We start from the raw sequence: 24953 nt of genomic DNA, 5'->3' as shown, positions 1-24953 counted from the left end.
ATTAATCTCTTTTTTTTACAGCTTTAATGGACTATAATTGCTTTACAATGGTATGTTAGTTTCTGTTTTATAACAAAGTGAATCAGTTATACATATACATATGTTCCCATATCTCTTCCCTCTTGCGTCTCCCTCCCTCCCAACCTCCCTATCCCACCCCTCCAGGCAGTCACAAAGCACCGAGCTGATCTCCCTGTGCTATGCGGCTGCTTCCCACTAGCTATCTGTTTTATGTTTGGTAGTGTATGTATGTCCATGCCTCTCTCTCGCTTTGTCACAGCTTACCCTTCCCCCTCCCCATATCCTCAAGTCCATTCTGTAGTAGGTCTGTGTCTTTATTCCTGTCTTACCACTAGGTTCTTCATGACTTTTTTTTTTCTTAAATTCCATATATATGTGTTAGCATACGGTATTTGTCTTTCTCTTTCTGACTTACTTCACTCTGTATGACAGACTTTAGGTCTATCCACCTCATTACAAATAGCTCAATTTCATTTCTTTTTATGGCTGAGTAATATTCCATTGTATATATGTGCCACATCTTCTTTATCCATTCATCCGATCATGGGCACTTAGGTTGTTTCCATCTCCGGGCTATTGTAAATAGAGCTGCAATGAACATTTTGGTACATGACTCTTTCTGAATTATGTTTTTAATCAGGGTATATGCCCAGTACTGGGATTGCTGGGTCATATAGTAGTTCTATTTGTAGTTTTTTAAGGAACCTCCATACTGTTCTCCATAGTGGCTGTACCACTTCACATTCCCACAAGCAGTGCAAGAGTGTTTCCCTTTTCTCCACACCTTCTCCAGCATTTATTGTTTGTAGATTTTTTGATGATGGCCATTCTGACTGGTGTGAGATGATATCTCATTGTAGTTTTGATTTGCATTTCTGTAATGATTAATGATGTGGAGTATTCTTTCATGTGTTTGTCAGCAGTCTGTATATCTTCTTTGGAGAAATGTCTATTTAGGTCTTCTGCCCATTTTTGGATTCGGTTGTTTGTTTTTTTGTTATTGAGCTGCATGAGCTACTTATAAATTTTGGAGATTAATCCTTTGTCACTTGCTTCATTTGCAAATATTTTCTCCGATTCTGAGGGTTGTCTTTTGGTCTTGTTTATGATTTTCTTTGCTGTGCAAAAGATTTTAACTTTCTTTAGGTCCCATTAGTTTATTTTTGTTTTTATTTCCATTTCTCTAGGAAGTGGGTCAAAAAGAATCTTGCTGTGATTTGTGTCATAGAGTGTTCTGCCTATGTTTTCCTCTAAGCGTTTGATAGTTTCTGGCCTTACATTTAGGTCTTTAATCCATTTTGAGTTTATTTTTGTGTATGGTGTTAGGGAGTGATCTAATCTCATACTTTTACATGTACCTGTCCAGTTTTCCCAGCACCACTTATTGCAGAGGCTGTCCTTTCTCCACTGTACGTTGCTGCCTCCTTTATCAAAGATAAGGTGACCATATGTGCGTGGGTTTATCTCTGGGTTTTCTATCCTGTTCCATTGATCTATCTTTCTGTTTTTGTGCCGGTAACATACTGTCTTGATTACTGTAGCTTTATAGTATAGTTTGAAGTCAGGAAGCCTGATTCCTCCAGCTCCATTTTTCGTTCTCAAGATTGTTTTGGCTAGTCGGGGTCTTTTGTGTTTCCATACAAATCGTGAAATTTTTTGTTCTAGTTCTGTGAAAAATGCCAGTGGTAGTTTGATAGGGATTGCATTGAATCTGTAGATTGCTTTGGGTAGTAGAGTGATTTTCACAGTGTTGATTCTTCCAATCCAAGAACATGGTATATCTCTCCATCTATTTGTATCATCTTTAATTTCTTTCGTCAGTGTCTTATAATTTTCTGCATACAGGTCTTTTGTCCCCTTAGGTAGGTTTATTCCTAGATATTTTATTCTTTTTGTTGCAATAGTAAATGAGAGTGTTTTCTTGAGTTCACTTTCAGATTTTTCATCATTAGTGTATAGGAATGCCAGAGATTTCTGTGCATTAATTTTGTATCCTGCTACTTTACCAAATTCATTGATTAGCTCTACTAGTTTTCTGGTAGAATCTTTAGGATTCTCTACGTATAGTATCATGTCATCTGCAAAGAGTGACAGCTTTACTTCTTCTTTTCCAATTTGGATTCCTTTTATTTCCTTTTCTTGTCTGATTGCTGTGGCTAAAACTTCCAAAATGATGTTGAATAAGAGTGGTGAGAATGGGCAACCTTGTCTTGTTCCTGATCTTAGTGGAAATGATTTCAGTTTTTCACCATTGAGGACAATGTTGGCTGTGAGTTTGTCATATATGGCCTTTATTATGTTGAGGAAAGTTCCCTCTATGCCTACTTTCTGCAGGGTTTTTATCATAAATGGGTGTTGAATTTTGTCAAAAGCTTTCTCTGCATCTATTGAGATGATCATATGGTTTTGCTCCTTCAATTTGTTAATATGGTTTATCACATTGATTGATTTGCGTATATTGAAGAATCTTTGCATTCTCGGAATAAACCCCACTTGATCATGGTGTATGATCCTTTTAATGTGCTGTTGGATTCTGTTTGCTAGTATTTTGTTGAGGATTTTTGCATCTACGTTCATCAGTGATATTGGCCTGTAGTTTTCTTTGTGACATCCTTGTCTGGTTTTGGTATCAGGGTGATGGTGGCCTCGTAGAGTGAGTTTGAGAGTGTTCCTTCCTCTGCTGTATTCTGGAAGAGTTTGAGAAGGATAGGTATTAGCTCTTCTCTAAATGTTTGATAGAATTCGCCTGTGAAGCCATCTGGTCCTGGGCTTTTGTTTGTTGGAAGATTTTTAATCACAGTTTCAATTTCAGTGCTTGTGATTGGTCTGTTCATATTTTCTTTTTCTTCCTGGTTCAGTCTTGGCAAGTTGTGCATTTCTAAGAATTTGTCCATTTCTTCCAGGTTGTCCATTTTATTGACATAGAGTTGCTTGTAGTAATCTCTCATGATCTTTTGTATTTCTGCAGTGTCAGTTGTTACTTCTCCTTTTTCATTTCTAATTCTATTGATTTCAGTCTTCTCTCTTTTTTTCTTGATGAGTCTGGCTAACGGTTTATCAATTTTGTTTATCTTCTCAAAAAAACAGCTTTTAGTTTCATTGATCTTTGCTATCGTTTCCTTCATTTCTTTTTCATTTCTTTCTGATCTGATCTTTATGATTTCTTTCCTTCTGCTAACTCTGGGGTTTTTTTGTTCTTCTTTCTCTAATTGCTTTAGGTGCAAGGTTAGGTTGTTTATTCGAGATGTTTCCTGTTTCTTAAGTAGGATTGTATTGCTATAAACTTCCCTCTTAGAACTGCTTTTGCTGCATCCTATAGATTTTGGGTCGTCGTGTCTCCATTGTCATTTGTTTCTAGGTATTTTTTGATTTCCTCTTTGATTTCTTCAGTGATCACTTCGTTATTAAGTAGTGTATTGTTTAGCCTCTATGTGTTTGTATTTTTTTACAGATCTTTTCCTGTAATTGATATCTAGTCTCATAGTTTTGTGGTCAGAAAAGATACTTGATACAATTTCAATTTTCTTAAATTTACCAAGGCTTGATTTGTGACCCATGATATGATCTATCATGGAGAATGTTCCATGAGCACATGAGAAAAATGTGTATTCTGTTGTTTTTAGATGGAATGTCCTATAAATATCCATGAAGTCCATCTTGTTTAATGTATCATTTAAAGCTTGTGTTTCCTTATTTATTTTCATTTTGGATGATCTGTCCATTGGTGAAAGTGGGGTGTTAAAGTCCCCTACTATGAATGTGTTACTGTCGATTTCCCCTTTTATGGCTGTTAGTATTTGCCTTATGTATTGAGGTGCTCCTGTGTTGGGTGCATAAATATTTACAATTGTTATATCTTCTTCTTGGATCGATCCCTTGAACATTATGTAGTGTACTTTTGTCTCTTGTTATAGTCTTTATTTTAAAGTCTATTTTGTCTGATATGAGAATTGCTACTCCGGCTTTCTTTTGGTTTCCATTTGCATGGAATATCTTTTTCCATCCCCTTACTTTCAGTCTGTATGTGTCTCTAGGTCTGAAGTGGGTCTCTTGTAGACAGCATATATATGGGTCTTGTTTTTGTATCCATGCAGCCAATCTATGTCTTTTGGTGGGAGCATTTAATCCATTTACATTTAAGGTAATTATAGATATGTATGTTCCTATTCCCATTTTCTTAATTGTTTCGAGTTTGTTATTGTAGGTCTTTTCCTTCTCTTGTGTTTCTTGCCTAGAGAAGATCCTTTAGCATTTTTTGTAAAGTTGGTTTGGTGGTGCTGAACTCTTTCAGCTTTTGCTTGTCCGTAAAGGTTTTAATTTCTCCATCAAATCTGAATGAGATCCTTGCTGGGTAGAGTAATCTTGGTTGTAAGTTTTTCTCCTTCATCACTTTAATATGTCCTGCCAGTCCCTTCTGGCTTGCAGAGTTTCTGCTGAAAGATCAGCTGTTAACCTTATGGGAATTCCCTTGTGTGTTATTTGTTGTTTTTCCCTTGCTGCTTTTAATATGTTTTCTTTGTATTTAATTTTTGACAGTTTGATTAATATGTGTCTTGGCGTATTTCTCCTTGGATTTATCCTGTATGGGACTCTATGTGCTTCCTGGACTTAACTATTTCCTTTCCCATATTAGGGAAGTTTTCAACTATAATCTCTTCAAATATTTTCTCAGTCCCTTTCTTTTTCTCTTCTTCTTCTGGAACCCCTATAATTTGAATGTTGGTGTGTTTAATGTTGTCCCAGAGGTCTCTGAGACTCTCCTCAGTTCTTTTCATTCTTTTTTCTTTATTCTGCTCTGCAGTAGTTATTTCCACTATTTTATCTTCCAGGTCACTTATCCGTTCTTCTGCCTCAGTTATTCTGCTATTGATCCCATTTAGACTATTTTTAATTTCATTTGTTGTGTTGTTCATCATTGCTTGTTTCATCTTTAGTCCTTCTAGGTCCTTGTTAAATGTTTCTTGAATTTTGTCTATTCTATTTCCAAGATTTTAGATCATCTTTACTATCATTATTCTGAATTCTTTTTCAGGTAGACTGCCTATTTCCTCTTCATTTGTTAGGTCTGGTGGGTTTTTATCTTGCTCCTTCATCTGCTGTGTGTTTTTCTGTCTTCTCATTTTGCTTATCTTACTGTGTTTGGGGTCTCCTTTTTTCAGGCTGCAGGTTCGTAGTTCCCGTTGTTTTTGGGGTCTGTCCCCAGTGGCTAAAGTTGGTTCAGTGAGTTGTGTAGGCTTCCTGGTGGAGGGGACTAGTGCCTGTGTTCTTGTGGATGGGGCTGGATCTTGTCTTTCTGGTGGACAGGTCCACGTCTGGTGGTGTGTTTTGGGGTGTCTGTGAACTTATTATGATTTTAGGCAGCCTTTCTGCTAATGGGTGGGGTTGTTTTCCTGTCTTGCTAGTTGTTTGGCATAGGGTGTCCAGCACTGTAGCTTTCTGGTGGTTGAGTGAAGCTGGGTGCTGGTGTTGAGATGGAGATCTCTGGGAGATTTTCGCCGTTTGATATTATGTGGAGCTGGGAGGTCTCTTGTGGACCAGTGTCCTGAAGTTGGCTCTCCCACCTCAGAGGCACAGCACTGACTCCTGGCTGCAGCACCAAGAGCCTTTCATCCACACGGCTCAGAATAAAAAGGAGAAAAAGTAGAAAGAAAGAGAGGATAAAAGAAAAGAAAATAAAGTAAGGTAAAATAAAATAAAGTTATTAAAATAAAAAATAGTTATTAAGAAAAAAAATTTTAATGTAAAAAAAAAAAACAACGGATGGATAGAACCCTAGGACAAATGGTGAAAGCAAAGCTATACAGACAAAATCTCACACAGAAGCATACACATACACACAGACAAAAAGAGGAAAAGGAGAAAAAATAATAAATCTTGCTCTCAATGTCCACCTTCTCAATTTGGGATGATTCATTGTCTATTCATGTATTCCTCAGATGCAGGGTACATCAAGTTGATTTTGGAGATTTAATCCGCTGCTCCTGAGGATTCTGGGAGAGATTTCCCTTTCTCTTCTTTGTTCGCACAGCTCCCAGGGGCTCAGCTTTGGATTTGGCCCTTCCTCTGCTTGTAGGTCGCTGGAGGGCATCTGTTCTTCGCTCAGACAGGACGGGGTTAAAGGAGCCACTGATTCAGGGGCTCTGGCTCACTCAGGCGCGGGGGAGGGAGGGGTACGGAGTGCGGGGCGGGTGCCTGCAGCGGCAGAGGCTGGCGTGACGTTGCACCAGCCTGAGGCCCGCCGTGCGTTCTCCTGGGTAAGTTGTCCCTGGATCCCGGGACCCTGGCAGTGGCGGGCTGCACAGGCTCCCCTGAAGGGGGGTGTGGATAGTGACCTGTGCTCGCACACAGGCTTCTTGGTGGCGGCAGCAGCAGCCTTAGCGTCTCCCGCCCATCTCTGGGGTCCGCGCTTTTAGCCGCGGCTCACGCCCGTCTCTGGAGCTCCTTTAGAGCAGCGTTCTTAATCCCCTCTCCTCGCGCACCAGGAAACAAAGAGGGAAGAAAAAGTCTCTTGCCTCTTTGGCAGGTCCAGACTTTTTCCCGGACTCCCTCCGGGCTAGCCGTGGTGCACTAACCCCTTCAGGCTATGTTCACGCCACCAGTCCTCTCCCTGAGCTCTGACTGAAGCCCGAGCCTCAGCTCCCAGCCCCGCCCTCCCCAGCGGGTGAGCAGACAAGTCTCTCGGGCTGGTGAGTGCCGGTCGGCACCAATCCTCTGTGCGGGAATCTCCCCGCTTTGCCCTCCGGACCACTGTTGCTGTGCTCTCCTCCGCGGCTTTGAAGCTCCCCCCTCCGCCACCTGCAGTCTCCGCCTGCGAAGGGACTTCCTAGTATGTGGAAACCTTTCCTCCTTCACAGCTCCCTCCCACTAGTGCAGGTCCCGTCCCTACCGTTTTGTCTCTGTTTATTCTTTTTTCTTTTGCCCTACCCAGGTACGTGGGGAGTTTCTTGCCTTTTGGGAGGTCTGAGGTCTCTGCCAGCGTTCAGTAGGTGTTCTGTAGGAGTTGTTCCACATGTAGATGTAGTTCTGATGTATCTGTGGGGAGGAAGGTGATCTCCGCGTCTTACTCTTCCGCCATCTTCCCCTCGATACTCATTTTTCCTGTCCTGGTGCTCGGGTTCACCATTCCAGCCGCTTTACTAACCCCTTGTATTAATCTTGAGTTTTCAAAGTATTTGACGTTAGAGCTAAGTGCAAAATTGTTTACCATTTTTTGTAACCTGTCCCTCTATCATAGAGCATTTGGCTATTTGCATCTCATTTGCTAACACATCTTAATATGTATGAATCTCAATATATGTGCATATATACAACACGTATGATATAAACATATATATATATATACACAACACTACAGTGTTATAGGTGTAGTTCATAGCTGTCTCCAAATAGTGCTTTGTGTGTGTGTGTGTGTGTGTGTGTGTGTGTGTGTGTTATTTACTGGAAAATGTTACTAGTGGCCCAGTAATGAATAGGAGCTTAAAGTTCATGTTCAGTATCTCTACCTTTTCTTCTTTTTTTTTTTTTTTTTTGCGGTACACGGGCCTCTTACCGCTGGGGCCCCTCCCCTTGCGGAGCACAGGCTCCGGACGCGCAGCCTTAGCGGCCATGGCTCACAGGCCTAGCCGCTCCGCGGCATGTGGGATCCTCCCAGACCAGGGCACGAACCCACGTCCCCTACATCGGCAGGCGGACTCCCAACCACTGTGCCACCAGGGAAGCCCGGTAACTCTACCACTCTTTATTTGCACAAGCAAATGTGATCCTCTGTAGTGACTTTGCCCTGTTTACGGACTAGGAGTGTGTGCTCTTACTGATAGGATAGTCAGGTCTTACAGTTAAAATACTCCTAAGACAAATAGATCCTGGAACCTTCACATGGCCATTTCTTTATAAAAGAAATATATACTTCATAAAACTCTGCAGGTTACATAGAGCAGGGAGTTTACTCAACTGACCTAAGTTGATAAGTCAGACTTAACTTTAGAGAAATGTCCTGGAAAACTAAAGCAATGTGATTCAAGATCCGGGTATACTAGGAGAGACAGTTAAGTGTTTGACATCTGATCTCTCTAGCAGAATGTATGCTTACCACACATACGGTCATATCAGATGGAAGAAGCTAGTTTCTAAAACAGTTCGGAGTGGATGTTTGCTTCTGATTAGCCTGTGTGTATGTGTTGGACGAGTGAGCAATCGGGAAGTCATGACCATGTGTTTGCTGTCATTTAAACTGCCAATCTAATCTAAATATACATGTGGGTGCCTAAGGAGACTTCTTTCTTTTCAAGAGGATCATTCTTAACAGCTCTCAACTCCTTGCTGACACACGTGAACTTTGGGGCACTTCTGTTTTCCTGAGGGCTACTCTGTTTCCTTTTAAAAGAGGTGAGGATGATTTCTTTGCTTGCTGTATTTCTGATTTTTAAAGGCCAGCTGTATGTAAAGTTTATTTATTGTGAGCAGTAACTTCATAGGAAAGATAGCTTCTAGGATGTTCTACAAGGTAATGAAAGGGAGGGTGGGGGGATGAGGGTGGTGAGATGAGTAAAAGAACTACAGGGTTTCGATTTATAGAAGAATTCAGTTTTAGATCACTAATTTGCAGGTAGCATGCTATAATCTAATTAAGAAAAAATAGAGACAATGTTTATAAAATAGGAGGTATGATTTTATAATACCTCACTTTATAATGGAGCCCTGCTGTGATTTAAGGTAGGAAGAAAAAAAAGAACCCTTCTCCTCTGACTTTGAAGCATTCACACATATTTTATCTACTCAGGAATTACTAAAACACGTATTAAAGAAATTGAAGTTTTTTCTATTCATGATTATTGTAGACTTTTATTTTTTTAGAGAAGCTAAGGATTAGACATAAATATCTTACTAATCTGAAATGAATCTTTTCATTTAGAAAAGAATACTATTCTTCCATTTTTTTCATAATTACATAGCTTATCGTATTCTACAAAGCCATACACCCAAAATGTTTTTCTTTCCCCATTCACGTATTTTTAGACGTAAAAGCAAACAGTGTACTGTTTTTAACTTACGAAAAAATAACAGGACACCCCTTGTCATCTAACTGCTAGAGTATTTGATACAAATTAGCTATCATTTAATTGCACGTTAAAATGTTGTTCCCTTAATATGTTTTGATAATCCTAGAGAAACTGACTTATTTTCTTAAAATTTATGAGTATATAAATTCTTACACAAGTACATGTATTTAATTTTTAATTTCTTTAACAGTCATATTGTATGACAGTTTGAATGGAATTAGGCTTACAGATTAATATATGTGACAAATATAAACTAAGAGAAGTAGTAACAAAATTTAAAGAACATAGCATTTGTTCAGAGTTAGGCAAATTTTCCTAGAGAAATATGAGAGTTACATACTTTTATATTTGGAATGTCAGAAAGCATGCACATTTATTGGCAGAAATAAATTTTCCTGGAACCATATTCAAGGATAATGTACCATATGGGTGTCTATAAATTAAATGCAGTTACTTGATGCCCAAATAGTTAATGTTATATATAAATGGGCAAAGTAATTTCATGTAAATACTAAACTCAATAAGTTAACATTGTTTTTCTGATGTAGTAGAACACATTGTTTTTATCCAGACATGGAGATATCTAAAGGCTTAAGAAACTTCTTTTTAAAACAACATTTCCTTTTTTAAATGTTTTCATTCCAGCATAATTTCAGAGAAAACAGAAGCTGATCATAATAATCCCTTTCATTTCAGGAAGAGTTGTATTTAGTAAATTCTATTGTAGAGCAGTAAGTGGAGCTTTAGTGCTCCTTCAAAGCTAGTTTCTCCCCTCTCCCTTCTCTGCTCCCCACCCCACCTCATTGCTTAGCACACACTCAAGGAATTGTGCAATTTGCTCAGTTCATCCAGAAGTTTATGAGAGTAATAATATCAATATTTCTAGTTTTCTTTCAGAGTTTTAGTTTATAAGAAAACACCATTTTCTAGAGTAATTTGACTTCCAAGCTTCCAGCAGCCAGCTGGTAAAGAGGACGTGATCTATTACACATTTCACATTGTTCATAAGATAAAAACCAATCTCTTAGGAGATGTTTTAAGTCAAATGCAATTAAGTGGAAAGAAGAGTCTGTGTTTTCTACTTGCTTTTCAGCACTTGGTTCTTTTAAGTAGAGCAGACAAAAAGGTAGTAAGTAGCCTTTACAAGATAGGAAGAAATTTGAATGCCATATTGTGAACTAAATGTGCCGAAGTTTTAAGATATAATATATATCTTTGAAACATTCATACATGCTTGTGTACACTAAGGTTTGTGGAATTTGTAGCTGTATAAATACTGTATGTATGTAAGGTTTGTAGCTTTTCCTGAATAATGATTCTATGAGTAGGAAATGCTCTTGTTTCATGAAGATTCAAAACAAGTTTAGGTCTTTAAATCATCCTTGAGGTATTGAAATTGAATGAGCTTCTGAGGATCAATTCACAAACGGTTCTAAACCATGCTCTAAGAATGTTGTAAATCACTTGTGCTGTTGATCTAATTGAACAGCGTGGATCTGGACCCTCATTAACTTGTCTGTAAGGAAGAGAAAATTGAGGAGAGCAAGGAAGAGGCCGTGGAAGACCTTTAGCTGATACTGTCCTGAGCTGCCATTGTCGAAGGACATCTTTTGAGCTAATTTCAGTCCCATTAAAAAAAAAAATCTATTTAGTGATTAGTAATCAGTGGATGAGAGCAGAAAGCCCAAGTGAATAAAGGCCATAAATACTGAAGTCCTTGGGATAACAGCCTGTAAAACTGTCAGAAAGCATTGCTTAAGTGACAAAAGATAGCCCAAAGTAACAACAAGTGTTAGCTCACTAGGCAATACTCCATATTCATGGACAGAAGACATAATTTAGTTTTCCTCAAAAATGGAGGTTCTCCCTTGACTCCAATACCTGCCTCACTTTATTTACTTGTTTTGGATGGTGTCTGTTTGCTTTTAATTTATGGTCGATTGCATTTGCTAGTAGGAATCACGATGCCTGTTTAAAGATAGCTGTGTTTCCAAAAGTAGAACTATGATTGCTGAAACTTCTGTTTAGATCCATCAAGATCTACTTACTTGCTAAGAATGTTTAGCCTAACTAGAGTGAGTGGGTGAGTACATGTTTGTGTATTTTTAAAAGGCAGATGGTTAGGAATTAGATGCTGACAAGTGCCTTTCTCTTGTTTTTAAATTGAAGTCTAAAGTTTACAATTCTTCAATATTTCTCCCTGAGGGAAGAATAAATTAAGTAAATAAAAACAGAAGAATGTAAGGCTATATTATAAACTCTTTTGTTATTACCACACAATACTGAGATGACAAATGGTTAAAGTCTTACTTGCCCGTACTTTAGGTTTGTTTTCAGAGTTAGAGAAAATTCAAGATGATGGAATCAAAGGTCTTTATTCGAAACTCCTATTGTTCTAACTACGATGAGGATATCATGGCATTTGCATTATAATGTTAGCAATCAAAATGATATGTTTTACCGTTTTTTACAGTATAACCCTCAAATCCCAAATGCGTGTTTTAGAGATGTGTGTGTCTTCAGTGTGTTTCAAGTGTTGTGCTTTTTCAAGTTAGAGAATTTTTATCAATGTACCGGCGTTTGCTTTTCAGCATTCCGGCTGTGAGAACTAGAGGTGTCATTCACTTGAAGGGAGCAGATGTTAAAGGTTCTTGCCCCTGCCTCCCTAATGGCAAACACCCTTGAAGAAGAGAAATGTTCTATTACCCAAATAGGCATCTTTCTGATGGTGAGAAAAGGCGGTAAAAGGCAGTAAATCTGCCTTCTCATTATGAAGTGCAACAATAGATTGATTTATGAAGAAAAGCAACTGTTAGGCTTATATAAGATGTGTGCATGGAAATGTAGGTTCCTTTAGAGCCTTATAAGCAGTAACATTCCTCCTATTCTTGACAAGAATCTAATATTACTAATAGGGAATGTGTTGATTATAAATACCACGTTTTTTAAGGGGGTACATTGAGAACAAAAAATTCACCTCCTAATGTTTTCACATGAGAACAGTCTCTTAAATGTGCTGTGTTTTTACTATTTTAGTTTATTTTCATTAAGATAGAAGGGAATTTTTAAAAATAGTTTTATTTTTATAAACGTTTTGTTGTATTTAACATTTTAATAGAAGTGAATGCAAGTATAACATATTTAGATGTTAGACTGTTTATAAACTTTTCAGTTTCACTTAATAAATCGTGTAACTTAAATTTCAGCACACACTGTAAAATGAGAGTTTCAAGTAGAGCCGCAATGAATTTCAAATTTCAGGGGAGAAGGAGGTTATGTGAAGTATTTTTTGTTGGGCTATTATTTTAAGAAAATGTATGTGCACTTTATCTTTTAAATAAGTTTGTGTTACCTCTTATTTGTTAAGGAGCTCTGTTAAAGTATTTTCGTTTAACTTAAAAATTAAAATTTTAAGCTCTGAAGTCAATTTTGAGCATAAAGTACAAAAATCTGGACGGTCCCTGAGTAAATTTTAATGATGCTGCCTTATATGTTTAGCACACGTCACTCCGGAATTTGAAATCTATGTCATATAATTAAGATTTGAGCAGGTAAATTACAGAATTAAAACTGATAATTATCTATAGACTTTTAAGTCATTTGTTTTAGCAAACATGTATCCCCTATATATGTATATTTCCAAATTATACATATAGTAATAGCCATATTAACATGTTATATACAAGAAAGCATATACAAAAATTTGAAAATTTAAAAGGAAAAGACAGAAAATAAACATGAGTAAAGGTTCTATTTTCTTTTACCCCTGTGGATTACCTTACACACATCTTTGTGAACATATATGTGCATATCCACACCCAAGGAACTTTGAAGCCCTCTCATCCAGAAGAAAGGGCTCCAGTATGTTACCTGAAAAATGCACTGTTATTCTAATTAGGAAGATACAAGGCTTGTAAAGAAACAGTCCTTGCAACTATTAACAATCTTTGTTGTCTAGACTGATCATGAGAAGTGTTACATTTTTAACCTGATGATGATTGGTTAGTTTTCAATCAAAACTTTTTTCCCAGTGGGTTTTGGTTATTTTGGAAGTCCAAGTACCATGGAAATAAGGATTTAGCAAATAAAATGAACTCTTGATGCTGCTGCTGTGGTAGTAAATCTAAGCTTCACATTTAATGGGGAAAATTCTCTAAGATAGTCGAAAGATTAAAATTAATAAAACTTCTTGACATTTGTGTAAGTCTATAAAGATTCTATTGGTGTCAGTCAAATACTCTATGACCATTTTTAAGTAAGCCATTTTTAAAAAGGTCTAAAATTAATAAGGAAATGCAGTTAAATATCTTGTCAAGATCTCTTTACATGTATCTGTGTTTTACTTCATTTCAATTAATTGCCATGTTTTTGATACTCTGAATTTATTCTGTTTAATTTACTTTAATATTTAAAATTTTATAATCCCAAACTGAGAGTTATAACCACATATAACGTACTTTTAGGACTTTGTTCAATTCAACACTGCCCTTATATAGAGCGAGAATCCACTAATACTTTTTCATTATTTCAAGTGCTTGTGAGCTACACAGGTGGGTTATTTCACAAGTAACTGAATAGTAGTTCTGACAACAGTTAAGGGATCTTATTGTTAACTGATGAGCAGTGGTGTTTTGATGTTCATTGGTCAGCTTCAGTAGCAGTTAATTATGGGGCAGTTCTATCAGGAAACTCTTTTTCTTCCTATTTCTTTTTTGTGAGGCATTACAGCTCTAAACCCTCTCACTTGTAACTTTTTTCTTCCTCTGCCCTCAAAACACACGAAAGAGAAAAAGAGACCAGTTAAAAGATAAGTCTCTAACATTACAACCAAGTGGTATATTTAATGGCCAGTTGTGAAACTCAACTTCTGTGTGCACAGTCTTTGCTCAAGGAATAGTAACATGCTTATAGGTGGTACAACTGTAAATGGTCTGTTTCCAGATGATTTCTCATTCCTAAAGCTCTTAACAAGTGAGCGATTTTCAGAACACATCTGGCACATGCACCATCTTGCAGCAACTGGATTTTTTTTGAAAGATCACATGTTCTGGCCACAATAGTCAGTAGCAGCCTTCAAAGTACAACTGGTGATGAGAGATAAAAGACTTGAGGCTCCTCTGTTTAAAAGAGAGGAAGCTAAAAGAAAATTATAGCCATCCCTAAGTGTGGAAAAGGGTCTTATGGAAAGATTTATAGACCCTTGTTCCCCAAGGCCATTTCGTTTCCTAATGGGATTTTGTGTTCTCAGACAGGGAGTACAAAATGATGACAGCATTTAATAATAATAGTGAAGATGACAGTAATAACAAAGAAAGCAAACGCAATTGTAAAAACAGAGGCACCTCAATATAAAGCCAATTATCTTGGCACCCAGGATAATTTTGTCTGTAAATTGAAAATATAACAGAAATAAAGATCTTTGCTCTTTTGCTAACCAGGGGGGAGGGTAAGTCTTAGGATCTTGCTCTTTTACAGGCAAATGATGGTTATAACAATAGCTTTTGATAATACAAGGGCCCAAGAGACTAAATACAATTATAATGTAACATCAGGTTCACTCAAGTTGTCATAATACTTACAAATGGAGAGGATTTGCCAGAGAGAGATGTGGTTTCTTCCGTGTGGTCACAGACCTGAGTAATTAGCAATAATGGTTCCAGCTTCCTATTCCAGTGTCCTTTCTCCATTAAACCTTGTTTTCAAAGAAAGAGTTGTTGACAGGTTACTTAAAGCATGAATTCTGTTTTGTATTTCTGTTTTTTTTTTTTTTTACCCCTGGAGTTTATGGGAATTGTATAGAAGGGTTGGGAAAAGAGAGTAGATCACCCTTGAAGGCAAATAAAATAAATGATTGTAGTGTGTTACCTGATGTGCTTGCTGGTCCTCTCGATCACTGCCAATGTCCAGAGGATCAGGAAAATTCAGAGGAGAAACTAACTTGCTTTTTTATTAAAAAACAAAACTTACTGTACTAGAGAGGCGAGTAGCCAAAATACATTGTAGTATTGATTGGACGAATGTTAGAAGCAGTTGATACAGACACATTCAGACCCAGGGATGAAGTGTTTTGTCTTACCACTGGTTTGCTTTGGGTGCTGATCACAAGATGTCCCTTAGACAGAAGAATATTCAGTTTCACAGTGACATAGAAAACTTTGTTCCCTGACACTAGTGTTACAAAAGGGTGTTAGTGTGTTCAGGACCCTGCTTTAAATCGATAGCACTTTTTCAAGGTCAGTAGGTGTAGTAGAGTGAGCACTGGATTAGAAGTCACAAAACTTGGTTGTAATCCACCTATTGGGCTGGCCAAAACGTTCGTTTGGGTTTTTCTGTACCATCTCATTTGTCACTTAATAAATATTACCCACTGGCCACTTAATTTTATTTTGCTTCCGTTTCATCATCAGTAAAATGGAGATTAAAAAATGTGTTCTATTTTAGTCAGCTCTGGCTGCCATGACAAGGTACCATAGACTGGGTAGTTTAAGTTACAGAAATTTATTTATATATTTATTTATGGATGCTGGGAAATCCAAAATCAAGGTGCTGGCTGATTTGGTTTCCCTGTGAGGGTTCTTTTTTTTGACTTGCAGCTGGCCACCTTCTCACTGTGTCTTCACATGGGAGGGGTGATGGAGGAAGCAAGTTCTCTGGTGTCTTGTCTAAATAAGGGCACTAATCCCATCATGAGAGCCCCACCCTTATGACTTCATCTAAACCTGATTACTCGCAAAGACTGCATCTCTAAATACCATCACATGAGGGTTAGGACTTCAATATACGATTTCTTGGGGCAGGGGCACATGTAGTCCATAGAACTTACTTGCCTTTCTCATGGCAGATCATACGAAATAAAGACTATGATAGAGCTACACAAAGCTACATTAAGAGGTTAGAGTTATTGACTGATTTTTCCAATCTTATTCTCATATACCTTTCTATATAAGGTTTTGTTCTTTTAGCATGTTTATTTTGAGATATTAATGTAAAACCAAATGAAAATAAAAGTTCTCTTGTTTCTAGCCTTTTGACAATTCACTCTTGCATTGACCTTGTTAAATTTAAGTGTTATTTTATAACTTTTAATACTTATTTCCTTGCTTAACTTTTTACCTTGAATTGACATAGCTATCACAGTATATTACCTATTAACAGAAATTGGTAAGAGTGTGTTCATAGGATGAAGAACATTTACACAATTGTATAGAACGGATGTTATAGGTCATTTTTCTTTAAAATCAAATGTATATTTGAAAGTTGAGTTGGATTATCTTCAGTTTCTTTATAGTAAAGAAACTAAATGATGTAGTCTCTCTTTTTTTTTTTTCTTATAAATTCATTTATTTATTTATCCATTCCTGGCTGCGATGGGTCTTCGCTGCTGCACATGGGCCCTCCCCAGCCACGGCGAGCGGGGACCACTCCTCGCTGCGGCACACAGACCTCCCACTGCAGTGTTCTTTCCCGCTGCAGAGCACAGGCTCCAGGCGTGCGGGCTCCAGGCGTGCGGGCAGTTGTGGCACACCAGCTCAGCAGTTGTGGCTTGTGGGCTTAGTTGCTTGAGCAGCATGTGGGATCCTCCCAAACCAGGGATTGAACCCGTGTCCCCTGCATTGGCAGGGGGACTCCCATCCACTGTGGCACTAGGGAAGTCCAAGGTAGTCTCTTTCTTTCAGTTTTGTTGAGATATAATTGACATATAACATTTATTAGTTTAAGGTATATAACATAATGATTGGATACATGAATGTATTGTGAAATGATTGCTACATAAATTTAGTTAATATCCATTATGAATTAGTCTTTTAAAAGTGTATGACATTTGTATTTTCTTCTTTGATTAGTACTCATCCTTGACACAGTCTTTCTGAATATTTGTGCAAAGAAAAGATGATCTTTATCACAGGGTATGTGTTTTCATTTTCTAAACAAAATAGAAATTTGTGAAAAAAAAGGTAGCAATGTGTCTAAAATAATTTAACTAGTTACACGGTATTCTCTTCCTTTCTCCTGAAGAAAGGTATATATAATTCTCCCCCCTTTTCTTTATTTTTATTTTTTTAAAGATCAAGTTGAAGTTTTGTTCATAAATATAGTTGCCCATTAGAAAAGATGGAAATTCTGCCTTCTGATTACCTAAGGAGGAAGTCTGCTCCCAGTTTAAGGAACAATGGCAGATTTTATAAGTCCTGTCATGTGACCTGCCTTGACAGGTGTTCTTGTTTGCAGCACTTAACTTCTAGGAGTTATAAACATGCAGTTTTTCTTATTTGTCTTGGACAAAAATAATCCTCTGTAGAAAATCCATTACAGAATGATTTTGCATAGCCATTTAATGTTGAAGATTGCATTGCAAATCTTGGTAGGCCCATTGTTTTGGTAGTAAAGATATATCTTATTTTAGGCAGTAGAGGAATTTGCGATCTATTGTAAATAATAGGAGCAACTAAGTATTGATTAGCTGCCATTGTAACAGCAGTGGGCTAGGAGTTTTTACTTTATTATATCAACTTAACATTATCGCTTCCACGTGAGGTTCAGTGCCCTCACTCTATGAGGAAACTAATGCTTAAGCGTTCTTTCCAAAAACATATATTAGTGAGCAATAGATTTGAGATTCTTAAGCCTACAGTTTTGTCACTGTGGAGCACACCATTTAAAGAAACTTCATGTATAGTGTGTGATTACTCAGTAAATCAGCTAAACACGTGCTTAGGGCATCAGCAAAAAGAAGCAAAAAATTTTTTTTAGTGAGGAGAATTTTGATATTCAAAAACAAGTCTTAAATTAAGGGAGAATTCAGAACCTCATTGGAATTCCCTGCACTTAGTTTTTGGCATACCTAGGGAGGGAAAAGGAAGATACCATAATCTCTTCAATCCTTAGGGCCTATACAAATCTTAATCTAGGGCTTCCCTGGTGGCGAAGCGGTTGCGAGTCCGCCTGCCGACGCAGAGGATGCGGGTTCATGCCTTGGTCTGGGAGGATCCCGCGTGCCGCGGAGCAGCTGGGGCCGTGAGCCATGGCCGCTGGGCCTTTGCATCCAGAGCCTGTGCTCTGCAACGGGAGAGGCCACAACAGTGAGAGGCCCGCGTACCAAAAAAAAAAAAAATCTTAATCTAGCCCTGTTTATGGTGAATATTTTTGTAAAGCACACAACCTTACCTAGTTTATATAGTCATCCTTGACTTGTATTTTTGGGGGGTAAATCTGATTTTTTTTTTTTTTTTGAAAAATACAAACTTAAAGTGAGCGGCAGCTCTGTTTTGTTGGACTTGTTAAAATCTAGAGCTGTGTCAGCCTCATCTAGTAGCAGAGTGGCTTTTTGAGCAGTTAACATCTAGTTGAATTTTGTCCTGGTCAGCTTAGGTTAGTTTAAGGTCCATCCACCAAAACACAATTGTACATGCTTCATAAATGTTTTTATTTACTGGTAACCATGTTCTGTCAGGGTGCTTTCTTGCCAAATACTTGGAAGAGTAGGCAGGGATACTATCTCTGGATAGAGCAGTAAGTTTCTATTTTTTCTCATGATGCAAACTCTTACGCTTTCTTAAAATTAAGATTCTTTCAAAAACATGTTTTTTGCCTGTATAAAAAGAGAAGTGATCAACTTAATATCAGTGGTGTTCATTAGTATCATTTGTTGAACTTTTAAAATATAAACATGGCTGGCATCCACACCCCACCCCACCAAACATTGAATCAGAATCTCCTCATGTGTAGAATCCACCCAGCTGATTCTGATGAAAATTCACAGCTATGAATTTCTGAGTCTTTGGTCAGTGGTTCTCAAAAGTCTGGTTGACCCTCAGAACAGCAGCATCAGCATCACCTAGGAACTTGTAAGAGATCCAGTTTCTCATCACTATCCCAGACTTAGAGAATCAGAAACCCTGGGTGGGTCTGCATTTTAACAAGTCTTCCAGTTGATGCTCTAATGCTCAAGAAAGTATGAGAATCACTCCTTTCAATCATCTCAAAGGTCTCCTCAGCTCTCAAATTCTACAAGTCATTGTCCTGATTGCAAAAAGCTTCCTGGACATTGGAATTTTCTGCCCATCATTCAACATTTTATCCTCTTCCATCCACTTCTGTTGCTTTCAACTTTCCATTTTAATATTCTCATTGAATGAATATGTCTTCTACTGTAAGCCTGCTTGAATGTTTGGTGGAAGAGTCAGGGTGTTAATGATAAACATTGCATAGAAAGCCTTTTTCTCCTGTTGTGTTGCGTATTTTTACTGTTTTCCAGTTAGCAAACTATGGCATTATTATGATGATTAGCAACTGTGGCATTATTAACCTTGTTTATGATTAAGAAACTAAAAGAAGGCTGCCTCCAGATTTGGTTCGGGCATTGGCATGATGCTTGAGACAGATGGGTCACATTTAGCATGGGGTAGTTGGAGAGATGGCCACCGTCCTCTTGATCCTAATCAATGTCACTCTCAGCAAATAGCTCTGGCAGAACAGCTCCTTTAAAGTCCAGTGCGATGACGCGTACTGGCCAGGCAGGATGGGGATTAGAGCTCTCTCTGCTCACTATAAGGAAACCTCTTTTTTGGCTCCCAAATGGTTTCCAGAGCTATCAAAATAATACCATTTGCAGACACTTTTCATGGCTGAAAAGAGCAACTTCGAGAGGAAAGGGAGTGCTCTGTGGACCACAGGAGAAATGTTTTGCAGCTGGGCATTGCACGTTGCTGCTGACCGCGTGCCCTTTCAGTTGTGTGACTCACCATAGTGACTGGACAGTGGAAAAGCCACTTGACAGAAATGAAGAGTACCTCCCACAGGCCTCTGTCCTTGTCCACCAGCTCTCCTTTGTGGGCCGCAAACAGCAATGTGTAGGACATTGTACTGCAAATCTCAAGGAAATCTTGCAGTGGTGATGGGTTGGTGGGCCGCCTGCTGCTCATTAGAGATCCCGTCTGGCTCTTTTCCTGCAGGGTGAGTGGTAGATTACTGACACCTGTTTTCCCATCCAGCCTGGGGATGTGAAGTGTGCATTAGGAATGCCTGAAAGTGCTTCCTTGTGTCTGAGTCTGTGGAGCTTGGTGTTGCTTGGAGAGGGGGGAGTAGTGGGTTCAGTGCTGAGAGGAGAGATGAAAAAATCAGGGGTGAGAAACTGTAATACGAGCTGAACTGAGATTCTCACCTTCATGGAGTGGCTTCTGATTGTGCTGTTTGTTTGTCCTCCACGTGGCCGTGATAAACGTAGTCACCCACTGAGCAAAGTAGAAAGATGTTTCTTGTCCATGAGAAGACCTCAAATGTTTCTCAGATAACATGAGTATGGGGACTTCCTGGTGGCGCAGTGGTTAAGAATCCGCCTGCCAATGCAGGGGACATGGGTTCGAGCCCTGGTCCAGGAAGATCCCACATGCCGCGGAGCAACTGAGCCCGTGCGCCACAACTACTGAGCCTGTGCTCTAGGGCCCGTGAGCCACAACTACTGAGCCCATGTGCCACAACTACTGAACCTGCGCTTTAGCCTGCAGGCCACAACTGTTGAGCCCATGTGCCACAGCTACTGAAGCCCATGTACCTAGAGCCCGTGCTCCACAACAAGAGAAGCCACCGCAATGAGAAGCCCGCGCACTGCAACAAAGAGTAGCCCCCACTGGCTGCAACTAGAGAAAGCCTGGGTGCAGCAACGAAGACCCAACGCAGCCAGAAATAAATTAATTAAGAAAACCAAAACATGAGTATGTAGTTGAAACTATGAGCACATTAAAAATGGAATAGAAATGGTCCACTCTTTCAACCAATTTTATCAACATTGTTATTTTAGACTAAATTGGGCCTTAAATATGTAAAATTCAAATGTGTGGATGGCATGATCAATTTCTCTGCACAGTTCTGTCCATGTGTTTTCTCTTCCCATCTTTACCTACTATAAAGTCTCATAAAAACTGGCAGACAGGGCTTCCCTGGTGGCGCAGTGGTTGAGAGTCCGCCTGCCGATGCAGGGGACACGGGTTCGTGCCCCGGTCCGGGAAGATCCCAAATGCCGCGGGGTGGCTGGGCCTGTGAGCCATGGCCTCTGAGCCTGCGCGTCCGGAGCCTGTGCTCTGCAATGGGAGAGGCCACAACAGTGAGAGGCCCGCGTACCGCAAAAAAAAACAAAAACAAAAACTGGCAGATGGTGGACCAGAGGGCCTAATGTGCCGCCAGTCACAGATAGAGTGCCTGCTGTATGCAATGCATGTTGCTGAGTACGAGGGAATAACAAGCAGCACAAGACAAATGCCCCAATCCTTGCTTTTTCAAGTGCTTGCAGGCTACTAGAAAGAAAAGACATACACGTCGGAGGTAGAACGATACTACTGCATATCTTCGAAGCAGATGATGCATATTTTCAGTGGGTTTGGGGAAGGACGAGAACTCTGAGTTGATGGGTCAAGGAGGATGTGGAAATTTATTCTGGGTACTGAAGGATGAAGGGAATGCATTGAGAGTAAGAGAGTGGGGTGTGTATGTGATGCTCTTTCCCTGCATCCGTGTGCTGTGGAATTAAAAGGGTGTTTTTTTTATTTTTGTTTTTTGTTTTTTTAAGTAGTGGGAACATTCTCCCCTGACTCATTTGTGGGACTTGGCCAGGTCTCCTATTTGTGAACTGGATGAATGGGGTTAGGGTTGGGTCATGGCCTTGGACCAGAGTGAAATTAACTGGCTCATAATGTGATTGAACTAATGACCTTGGCCTCATTACCACTATGTTTTAACCAGTTGAGTCAATCAAACATTGCAGAAAGGGTAATCAAGGTATCTTTCAGAAGGAGATCCGGATAGCAGTAAACATAGGAGTGGAATCAAAGCCAGGTTCTTGCCTCGTATCACACCCAGGTGTTTCCCTCTTTATCCCTGGGTTTTTATACTTGTTTCTGCATCTAATAAAAATATGATGGGCAAAATGAAAAGGACACTGACTCTCTGTGTTAGGGTTTTCGACATAAGGCAATTTATAGTCATTTTTCTTACACAGTGTCAGACTGTTTCTGTGGGCTAAAATATGTTTGAGCAAAAACAGTGGTTTTAATTTTAGACATGTAGTGTCCTGTACATTTATTGATGATAACTTTTTCTTCTTTCAAGTCTGAACAACCCAGTCCTGCCAGTTCCAGCTCCAGCTCCAGCTCCAGCTTCACACCGTCCCAGACCAGGCAACAAGGTATCCACATCTCCTGGGCCAACTAGGAGACATTTTTCTCATATAACATCTTAATGAGTTGATTTATGGCCTATTTTCTACTGTTTTATTATTTGAATGATAACTTGGCTTTTATGCAGTTGTGTTTATTTCCCGTAGGAATGCACTTGAGTATTGTTCTGTTGTATGAGGCCGACCTTTAGAAATTCCCCTTTTTCCAGTCCCTGCCATCAGAGTCCCATTTTACAAAGGGATTATAGACACAGCCCATTCCAGGGAGTTCCCAAAGGAAATACAATAGCAAAAGCTGGACTTGAGAGACTTTGACAGAGAGAAATAGGTTTTTAGTCTCCCTCCTGGACATCTTTCATTTTATTATTTTTCTACAGATTAGTAGACCTTTTTCTTTGGTGAGTGTTAATTTGCTGTCTTTAAAATATATTTTCTTCTACTCAACTCAAAATAAAGAAATTTAATAAAAAAGTTTTAACTGGAACATTAACTAAATATATGTTCCACTTTTTCATGTGTGGAAACTCTTCAAATGTGGGCTCCTTTTTTCTGTTTGTTTGTTTTTTTTAACATGAAAAGTGAGATGGTGTCAAGAAATAATTTGTTTCTGAGCATCACGTCACACATTGCCTTTTTCATTGACCACGCTGAATTCCTGATGGCCTTGTATGTTTTGAAAAGGATTAAACTGTTGTGTGTGTTCAGGCTAAGGCTAAGCTTCCAGGAAAAAATAAGACACTGTTCATTTTGGGTGTTCAGAGTTTTTGTTCCACTGACTTCCAAAGATAAAGGCCCATTACAAAAGCAGAGAAATTTGGGTTTTGCAGAATGTGAGATTACAGAGAGTCAATACTTATTTTAGAAGTGAGTTAACGATAGCTCAGATAGTCCTGTCACAGATTAGACTTTAGGAATTGGCTAATCCAGAATGAAAATGCCTCTCTCACTTTCTTGATTGCCTTTACAATCTCTTCTGTTAAGATTAGAAATATCTATTTTGTTTTCATCACATTTAGAGTAGTATGACGAAAATAAGCCACACGATGCATTTGTTTGTTTGTTTTTTCAATTCTAGAATAATCTGAATTGATTTTTCTCTCCCATCTAATACTGGATACTCCTTTGAATATTCTGGGTGCCTGATTTATTACATGGTCTTCTTTATGTAAATACATGCCAGTATTTTGCCAGGAATTTCTTAAAAAGTAAAATAAAATTGGCTACACAGAATTGTTGCAACAAGACCTTGTGTCCAAGATCAATACAAGATCAGAGATAGGACATTACACCATGGAATTGAAATACTTTATAATCTGAACTTGACTGAAATGCTTGCTTGACCTGAAATTGACCTTGAAATAAAAGGAACAGCTAAACCTTAACAGATCAAAAACTACCACACAAAGGCTGCGCTGCTAAGAACAAGTTACAACCATGGTGATTTATTAGTCTCAACTTTTCAATACACGGATTAACCTAACAAAACATTCAATTTACTAACAGAGCTTTCTTTTTAGGTGTGATTTTTCTTAAGGAAGAAAAATGCATAGAAAAAATCCCTAGGAAATAGAGATTTTCTAAAGAACATTTTCGGGCATCTGTTATGAAAGCAATAGTGTTTTGGCAGAGGTTGCATTCCAGAAACTACCAAATTTGTCATGTAAATTGTATAAATCTATATGATAGTGGTAATTTTTAACCAGTGCTCTGTGCTGGTGAGCATTCCTCTGTGCCTGATGTGGCTAAGTGTGTTTGATTGCCTGTGGTTCGTTGTCATTACTCAGGTCCTTTAAGGTCTATAATGAAAGATCTGCATTCCGATGACAATGAGGAAGAATCAGATGAGGCAGAGGATAATGACAATGACTCCGAAATGGAGAGACCTGTAAATAGAGGAGGCAGCCGAAGTCGCAGGTGAGTGTCTTGGAAGGAATGAGGTTCCCTGTAATGGAAACATACCTTTTCACTCCGCCTAATTGTATAACCACAGCAAAAGTGTGCAACACCAAAAACAATGGCAGTAAATGGTCACATTCATTTTTTAAGTTGCAGTACCTTGGCATGCTTACGCAACTTCTCCAGGGAACTATTTATTCTTTTTTCTCAGAAAGGAGAGGCTTTTCCTCCATAAATTGTATAGGGAAGAAGTCCAATTAGAAGTCTTTGCTCTTCAAAGTAAATGCCAAGGTGGCAGGACTGGCTGCTGAAATTAACTCTGCTTTCATTTGAAGAATTTGTGTAGATCCATTGCTGCAGGTAGCTCAGAATCTGAGGAAATGTGTTTGCTGTTTGTAGTTAGAAATGCATAATTGGCTTCATTGCATTATGTGTGTGACCTAAGTAAAACTAGGATCACCTGCGTGTTTTCCAGAAAATAAATTCCTTTTAAGTGTGCTGACAGTTAGGTTCCTTAAGTAGCTTTAATGCGGTGAGGCATAATTCTACATTATAAGATGGTAATTCATGTCACTTATAATTAATAGTCAACTTGAAATTGCCTTGAGGATTTTATTTCTTTATCATGAGGAAAACAAATAGGCATGCTTACTTTAATGCGTTTTGAGTAGAAAAAGTATGGATCTATTTGAACTTAAAAATTACATTTATAATTATTGCGTTAAATCTTTTCCCATTATCTGTTACCCTAAAATTCCTATAAAGAATGCGATCTTAACCCATACTGGACAGACCATATGTTGCTAATT

The 24953-nt window shown here is 38.6% G+C and overlaps 1 protein-coding gene across 3 annotated transcripts in view; it reads left to right on the top strand.

Annotated features, from left to right (window-relative positions):
* Positions 1-24953, top strand: part of MLLT3 (MLLT3 super elongation complex subunit) — a 328889-nt gene that overhangs the window by 284130 nt on the left and 19806 nt on the right. For all 3 annotated transcript variants that reach the window (XM_060300978.2, XM_030840600.2, XM_030840601.3), the window contains 2 exons: positions 22182-22257; positions 24033-24162. In XM_060300978.2, coding sequence (XP_060156961.1) covers positions 22182-22257; positions 24033-24162 — 206 coding nt within the window. The remainder of the gene's footprint in view (positions 1-22181; positions 22258-24032; positions 24163-24953) is intronic.

The sequence above is a fragment of the Globicephala melas genome, chromosome 6 (assembly GCF_963455315.2).
Source record: "Globicephala melas chromosome 6, mGloMel1.2, whole genome shotgun sequence".
Lineage (NCBI taxonomy): Eukaryota > Metazoa > Chordata > Mammalia > Artiodactyla > Delphinidae > Globicephala > Globicephala melas.
The sequence above is the reverse complement of the archived record's forward strand: the minus strand, read 5'-3'. Positions and strand labels throughout refer to the sequence as shown.